Source organism: Lycium barbarum, chromosome 8, assembly GCF_019175385.1.
Source record: "Lycium barbarum isolate Lr01 chromosome 8, ASM1917538v2, whole genome shotgun sequence".
NCBI lineage: Eukaryota > Viridiplantae > Streptophyta > Magnoliopsida > Solanales > Solanaceae > Lycium > Lycium barbarum.
The window spans coordinates 120,654,899-120,663,353 of NC_083344.1; the positions used below are offsets into that span (position 1 = coordinate 120,654,899).

Genomic DNA, 8,455 nt, shown 5'->3' on the forward strand with positions numbered 1-8,455 from the left:
ACAAGTCGTGTTAAAACGGTCAAATAATGCAGCAACGTATTGTGAAATCAAGGTGCTGGGTGGGGGAGGCCTTTTCACTCACGAAATTAGTGCGTGAAAGGATAAAAGCCTTTCGCGCACAGTTTCTGTGCGTGAAAGGTTAATTTTCCTGACACTTTAACTTTTTTCACTTTCACGCTCAAATTTAATAGGTTACTTTTTTTTAACCTACTAAAATCACGTTTTTTTCAATACGTCGCACGAGTTATTATTAAGATAACTAATTATCATTAAGAAAATAATAACATAAAATGTACACTTTATTTACAACATTCACAATCTCAGGTCCCACAAGTGGGAGCCTTTAGAGTTCGGCTAGGCCTAAGGCTAACCCCACCACCACCACTGCCATCATCTCCATTCCCCATCCTCCTCTTAATCTGTACATGCTCTCTGGCATGATCGTCCTTGCTTCCCTTTCTTCCCTTCTTTCGACCTGGACCCCGATTCATAACATGCTTTCTATGGGAAATGACGGTGGGCGGTGGGGCTGGTTCATAACATGGCTCCTCGTCAATCTCATCAGGAGATGGGTCCACAGGCGCAGAGGAATGAACCTGAAATAACATATAAACAATTTAATTTAGATTTATTCTAAAATGAACCTGAAATAAATAAATAATTAATAAATAATTTTATTTTATTGTAAAAATCAAACCTGTGTGTCGACGGCCTCTTGAGATGCCTAGTGAGAGGGCTCCTGAGCTGGCTCCTCAACGGTCTCTTGAGTGGGGCCCGGTGCAGGAGATGGGTCCACAGGCGCATAGGAATGAACCTGAAATAATATATAAACAATTTAATTTAGATTTATTCTAAAATGAACCTGAAATAAATAAATAATTAATAAATTATTTTATTTTATTGTAAAAATCAAACCTGTGTGTCGACGACCTCCTAAGATGCCTAGTGAGAGGGCTCCTGAGTTGGCTCCTCAATGGTCTCTTGAGTGGGGCCCGACCGCTCACCCTGTGGATCACGAACTAGTGGATGTGGAAATGAAGGCCAGGGCACATAATCTGAAAAAGGGTCCGGCGTATACAGAGGTGTCTGTGAAGTCGACGGCCGGGAATGAGAAGTCGATGGGATATCTGTAGTCGGCGGCTGGTAAGAACTTGGCGGGATCTCTGAAGTCGACAGAGCCTCATCACCTCTGCCAGCCCTACCTCCTCTACGACGGCCACCAACTCCTCGGCGACCATAACCACCTGCTGCCCCAAGTGGGGCAGCGGGAACACGCTCATGGAGACGCTCAAAGTCATGTGCCTGTCTCATCCCAGTCTCGGCAAGCTCAATCATCCGTGCTGCATACTCCGCCGTCTCGGGGGCCTCCGTACGGGCAGTGCTAGCGCATCGTCTGAACGGTCCGTACCAGCGCCTCGTACGCTCTCGCGAGAGCTACATATCCCAGGCCATCTGGACGACGCCTAGAGGGGTTGCCAATAATGATGCGAGTGATCCGCATGTACCACTTCATGTACACATGGATCGGAGTGTCATGTCCGACCACCGCTAGGCTCGTCATCCTCACATCCCAACTCTGGACCTGCTGCTGCATATAGAGTCGCCATGCATCATCGACGCCCGCACGCTCGTCCCCCGCATAGTGGTCATGCTCCCAAACTGTAGCCGCGGGTATATTCTGTACATACCCAAACTGCCGTAACACGCGGTCGGGCGCGTGATACTCAACGATATCCATATGTATCAATGGACACCGCGACATCCACATGTGCTGACCAGCCCTACAAAACGCCGGCAGCTCATCCAAAATATGATCATACGGCGTCCATATAAAAGCCTGTAAAAAGAATTGAACTAGTTAACAATAAAAGACTAAAATAGTAGCTATGTGGTCTAGCATGTGGATCCAAAATATGAACATACCGTCTGCGCCGTCATGCGGTCTAGCTGATCCTTAAATGGGAGAAGGCTGTGATGGGTCTCCGCACGTCGGCGTACGCCTCGCGACCATCTCCGCGCGTATGGCATCGGCACAGTAAGATAGTCTGCGGGAGGGTGAGCTGGTATGGGCTGAAAAGGTCTCAACCTAGTCCACACCCATATCTGATATAGTCATTTAAAAAATATTTTATCAGTCGTCGTTTTAAAAATATATATTTTGTGTTTAATTACACACACTTAAATATATTACCTGAAGGAGCGAGCAAAATGCAGGGACCTCTACCCTCGTGCCCATAGAACATCGGCATAATCCTCGATACATATAGGCCAGCACAGCAGCGCCCCAACTATAACATCCTATCTCGGCGAGATCGTCGATATACCGAAGATACCTCAAGCTCAAATGTGAACCCGAAGTGTTCGGGAACAGGATGGCCCCGAATATGATGAGTAGGTATAGACGTGCGCATCGGTCAACATCAGCCTGAGGCGTGACCTCTCCAATCGGATGCTGCGTGTCTGTGAGGCGCAAGTAAGCGTAAAGGGCCGACAACAAAACCCGACTCTGGCCAGAAATGTGACCATCCAGAGCCGCGAAACCGGTGAGCCTAGTCAACTCATCCCGGTAAGGCGGCAGCACAGGAGGCTCCTCAATATACAATGGGCGTCCATCAACCTGTAGCCCATAAATGACCTCCACATCCTGAAGGGTAATGGTAGCCTCACTGGTGCGGAGATGAAATGTGTGCGTCTCCGATCGCCACCTCTCAATCAATGCCGTCACTAGCGACCTATCATGCTGTACCCGACCAACTTCGACGCACCGGTAAATACCGCCCCGACGTAGTATATCCAGGACACGAGGATGTGGGGGGCGAGCAGCTAAGATCTCCCATGCTGAGTCCCTTAACCGGGTACGGACCTGAGACTCAGGCTGCAGGTCGGATGTCCATATATGTTGCGACCTATGCTCGGGCTGAAGATACAGTAAATCTGGGTCGAAGGGCCCCGGATCAAGAGGGTGGTGATCCATATGTTTTACGCATTTTAAATCAATCATTAACAAGTAGTATTAGTTATGTAATCTTTTATCAAAAATTTTATTAAGGATTGTGGTGACCCATCTGTTTTACGTATTTTAAATCAATCATTAACAAGTGATATTAGTTATGTAATCTTTTATCGAAAATTTTATTAAGGATTGTGGTGATCCATCTGTTTTACGTATTTTAAATAAATCATTAACAAGTAATATTAGTTATGTAATCTTTTATCGAAAATTATATTAAGAGTTTTCAATCCTAAGCTACGGGTTATGAATCCTAAACTAAGGGTTTTCAATCCTAAAATATAAAGATTAAAAATTAATAAGTCAAATAATTAACAATTAGTTAGCATACAATTAGTATAAATAATTAATAAATAAACAATTAACTAACTAATCAAATAATTAACAAGTTATTATCATATATTTAATAAATAAACAATTAAGTAAATAATCAAAAAATTAATAAATTATTATCATATATTTAACAAATAAACAATTAATTAACTAATGAAACAATTAAGAAATTATTAACAAATAAACAATTGGCTTACCAAAAACTAAATAAATAATTAGCTAGTCTAACAATTAATAAATACTTAAGTCGCTAATCGAACAATTAACAAATACTAAATAAACAATTAATAAATAATTAATTAATTAACAATAAATAAACAAATTTAAAAAAAAATGAAAAAATGGACAGTTCCAACAGTGCATACGGACTGCCCAAAAACACACAAAAAAAATGCGCAAAACAGCAAATCCACCACAATTACACAATGACCATGCTTAGGGTAATAATATATTTAGCAATGTAATAAAAAATTTATAGTGAAATACCTAGATTGAAGGTTTTTTTGAGTTTTCAAAATGACCTCTGCGCCGCTCTATTCCAAAATCTAACCTTAGAAACTTGTTCCTACAATTCAATATACCAAGAATATTGAGTTTTGGATTGAAAAACAACAAGAAAATAGCGTTTTGGGGGTTGGGGACCACCGGAAATCGCCGTTAATGGCGGGTGGGGGCGTCACTGTCGAGTCTGTGGTGGGGAAGGAGGGGGCGGCTTTTTGTTGCCCTCCTTCACGCACTAAATTCGTGCGTGAAAGGCCCAAGTTGTATTTTTGCAGTTTTGTCCTTTCACGCATGAAATTAGTGCGTGAAAGGTTCAAGTTGCATTTGTGCAGTTTGGTCCTTTCATGCACTAATTTAGTGCGTGAAACCTAGTAATGTTTTTTTTTTTCTGCGCTAGTCTAGTTCAATTTTTTTTTTTTTTCTGTTCAATCATTTCTGTTTACCCTCATGATCCACGTGATTATCAATAAATTTGTCTTTGCGTTAGATCTGCAGTTGGCAGAACATCCTCTTATCACTTGTGTTTTTTCAACTGAAACGAACAACGTGGTTAATTTGAACACGTCGGTCTATTACCCCTACTCGCTTACCTTCTCCCAACCTCTACTTTTTTCTATAATCCTTTTACCGAAAAAGAAAATATCAAAGCTTTTCCCGTTGACCCCTCAAATTAACACCTAAATTCACACTATACCATTTTTTCTAGAATTAATTGATCATCTATAGTTTCAATCAAGTATTATCTGCCTGATTTTTCTGATTATCTAGCAATTTGATCCCCTTTGCTCTAGCTATTACTCTCCACGTCCCCCGAGTGCTTGCTTATTATCTGAGCAATCCCTCTCTCGTCGAGCAATTTAATTTGCTCGTCGCAAAAAAGAAGAAGAAAGTAATGCCTGAGATCTTACCTGAGGAAAGCAGTTCATCCTCATCAACCACTGCCGCCACCGCCACCGCCACCGCCACCGGAGATTTGAAGCTTAACCTATTCGGAAAATACGATGTCGGAAAACTCTTAGGTTGTGGTGCTTTTGCAAAGGTATATCATGCAAGAGACATTAGAACAAGACAAAGCGTTGCAATTAAAACCGTAAACAAGGCTAAGATATTAAAAGGCGGTTTCACGGAGCACGTTAAGCGTGAGATTGCTATCATGCGCAGGTTGCGTCATCCTCATATCGTGCACCTACACGAAGTTTTAGCGACGAAAACAAAGATCTATTACGTAATGGAATTCGCTAAAGGTGGAGAGCTTTTTACAAAGGTAACCAAAGGTCGATTCAGCGAAGATCTCAGCCGTAGATATTTTCAACAATTAATCTCAGCCGTTGATTATTGTCACTCTCGGGGCGTGTATCATCGAGATCTAAAGCTTGAAAACCTATTGCTAGACGAAAATTGGGATCTTAAAGTAACGGATTTCGGGTTAAGTGCGGTTTCGGATCAGATCCGACCCGATGGATTGCTCCATACGCTTTGTGGTACTCCTGCTTACGTGGCACCTGAAATACTTGAGAAAAAAGGATATAATGGAGCTAAGATTGATATTTGGTCGTGTGGAATAATCCTTTTTGTGCTTAATGCTGGTTATTTGCCATTTACTGATTCAAATTTAATGGCTATGTATCGAAAAATCTATAAAGGCGAGTTTCGTTGCCCTAAATGGACTTCGCACGGTTTAAAAATGTTGCTTACACGGCTCCTGGACACGAATCCTGAGACGAGGATATCGATCGAACAGATCAGGAACGATCCGTGGTTTAAAAAAGGTTATAAAGAGGTGAAATTGTGTATCGATGAGGAATTCGAGTTGAAAAATAGTGGATCCGAGTTGCTGAATGCGTTTCATATAATCTCGTTATCATCAGGTGTTAATCTGTCTGGATTGTTGAAGAGTTTAGGAGGCAAAGATACGGTGGATGTTGAACGGTTTGTTTCAGCAGAGTCAGCAGAGAGCATAAAGCAGAGGATTGAGGAGGTTGCGAAAGCGGAAGGGATGAGAGTTACTGGAAAAAATGGCGCTGCCGTGAGGGTTGAAGGGAAAAATGGGAAATTTGTGTTGGTAATGCAGATTAACCGGTTAACGGAGAAAGTGGTAATTGTAGAAGTTAAAAGAAAGGAGATTGGGGCTGGACCTGATCGAGATATATGGAAACAGAAATTTAAGCCGCAGTTGAGTGAGTTTTTTTTATGAACCGGACGACGGACAGGTTTCCACCTAAGTTGCGGGGACTTTTCACTTTTGATGTCGGATTCTCCAAAAATACGCTAATTTTGGAGAATCCGCGCACCTGTTGACATTTTTGAAGAGTCTGAGCAATATAGGTTTCCAGTAACTGAAGAGGTCAGTTGGCTTTTTAATACTCAACTGATTTGGTCAATTTCACCTCTTATGGTCTAATTGTTATTAGAGTGTTCTCTATCATGAATTCAGATTTCCTTCTATTGGTTTTTCTTGATAGCGCAGGAAAGAGATTTCGAAAATCTCTTGACTTCACCCTTATGCACCTTTCGAACAGTTTTTTCCACTCATTAAACTTTCTAGATTGAGTTGGTCCAAAATGTTTTCGACAAGGCTAGGAGCAAAATCTGACGGGTGCTTTGTTTAAGGAAGGAAGTCACTCCTTTTCTGAGTTTGCCTGCATTCTTTAGGTAGATAGGGCACTCCCCTTTATTAGCGCACGATCCACTTGTGGGATTACACTGGATATGTTGTTGTTGATATACTTTCTGTTTGACACAAGATGTGCTGGTATTGCAAAGGCAAGAATGAGTTCACAAGATGTGCTTGTATTGCAAAGGGAATGACAGGTTTTCGGTAGCTGAAGAGGTCAATCGGCTTTTTAACATTCAATTGATTTGGTGAATTCCACCTCCTTCATGGTCCAATTATTATTACAGAATTTTTTATCATAAAATTCAGACTTCCTGCTATTCGTTTTTCTTGATAGCAGGAAACAGAGATTTTTGAAAATCTCTTGACTTCACCGCTATGCAGCTGTCAAACAGTTTTTTTCTGCTCATTGGAGTTTCTAGATTTGAGCTGGTCCATAATCTTTTCGACAAAGCGAGGAGCAAAAGCTGACTGGTGCTTTGTTTTAAGGACGGAAGCCACTCCGTTTTCGAGTTTGCCTACATTCTCTCGGTAGATAGGGCACTTCCCTTTATTAGCGCACGATCTACTTGTAGGATTACACTGGGTATGTTGTTGTTGATATACTTTCTGTGTGGCACAAGATGTACTGGTATTGGAAAGGCATGAATGAGTTCAGAACGTTCGAATAAACTACTCAACCGATTAAAAGGAGAAAGGGAGATGACTCTAGTTGTTGAGTACCCTGAGGAATGTGTGTTGAGACAGTGATGTTCGGACTAGTTTCTGCACATGTAATCGGGTAAGTTAGGGGCAAGAAGAGAAGAACTTGCTACTACTACATTTTTGCAAATAGGAATTCAACTACCATGTCAGGTTTGGCATAACCTGTTGTACACCTATTATTATGTAAAGATTTGTTAGAAAATATCATAGTATTGTATCTTGTGCTCTGTAAACATAAGATATAGAGGGGCAAACATACCGGGTAATGTATATACTTCTTTTTAACCCGGTATTCCAATTTCCTAATAATCTCATTTTTCATTGTACAGTGATTATTGAGATCATGAACTTCTTTAGGAATATCCTTTTCTGGATAGTTCGAAATGCCATAGAGAAGGATTTGCATTTTCCTATTTAACTCTCCAATTGGTAAGAGAAGGTCGTTATCAAATTGTCTGGTTTAATATGAGAGAAGATACAGGAATAAGGAAATTTCATCAATGGTCCTATTTTGTCCTTGTATTACTTAATAGCAATTTTGGTTCCTAAGTTATTGACAAATTATAAATTTGGTTTTTGTGATATTTGTCTAAGCACGGCAAAATTTTAATTAACTGAGGTGATGCATTATGAATCCTTTTGCTAGTGACATTTCACAAATTTATCGCATTATCAATCGTGACATTATTTATTTTCTCATATTTAATGTTAAATTTGTATGTATGAAGTTACATACATATAGACATAGTGAATGCACGAGCCTTGCATATAGACATAGTGAATGCACGAGCCCCTTTAACTTCGAAACGGCTTCCTTTTTACTTCCCTTCATAGGGGAGGTAGGAAAAAGAAAGAGATTAGATAATTATAGAGTAAATTCATATACAGTCACTTAATATTTGAGGATAATATAGTTTTAAAAGTAGTTCAAAAATATCATATTTTCTATAGAAAGGATCCAAAAATACACATTTTTATTGATTAAAGGTTAAATATGTTAAATCAATTATAAAAGGACCAAAATGAAACCTCAACGATAATTGAGGGACTAAAAATTCAATCGTCCCTTTAAATTTGAGTAAATAACTTGTTACGACTTGTTACCATCTAATTAAAAAAAGAAAATTTTACATGGCATAGCTACCTCTAAGAGGTATTTATGTTTAATAATTACTATTTAATTTAATTACTTTTAGTAGCTACAGTGAATTTTCAACTTACTACTCGTAGCTATATTGTATTCACACGCTCAAATTCATTTACTTTACCCTTCTACCTCACCTCTCTCTCTC

The 8,455-nt window shown here is 40.0% G+C and overlaps 2 protein-coding genes across 2 annotated transcripts; one reads left to right on the forward strand and one right to left on the reverse strand.

Moving 5' to 3' along the window:
- Positions 1-244: 244 nt before the first annotated feature.
- Positions 245-4,261, reverse strand: LOC132606975 (serine/threonine-protein phosphatase 7 long form homolog). Its single transcript, XM_060320748.1, has 5 exons — positions 2,192-4,261; positions 1,924-2,103; positions 916-1,837; positions 698-814; positions 245-596 (listed from the first exon to the last, which is right to left on the reverse strand). Exons 1-3 carry the CDS (start codon positions 2,999-3,001, stop codon positions 1,382-1,384), a joined length of 1,446 nt encoding a protein of 481 aa, XP_060176731.1. The 5' UTR covers positions 3,002-4,261; the 3' UTR covers positions 245-596; positions 698-814; positions 916-1,381.
- A 158-nt stretch (positions 4,262-4,419) lies between these two features.
- Positions 4,420-7,664, forward strand: LOC132606976 (CBL-interacting serine/threonine-protein kinase 14-like). Its single transcript, XM_060320749.1, has one exon. The coding sequence runs from the start codon at positions 4,737-4,739 to the stop codon at positions 6,036-6,038; it is 1,302 nt and encodes a 433-aa protein (XP_060176732.1). The 5' UTR covers positions 4,420-4,736; the 3' UTR covers positions 6,039-7,664.
- The last annotated feature ends 791 nt before the right edge of the window (positions 7,665-8,455 follow it).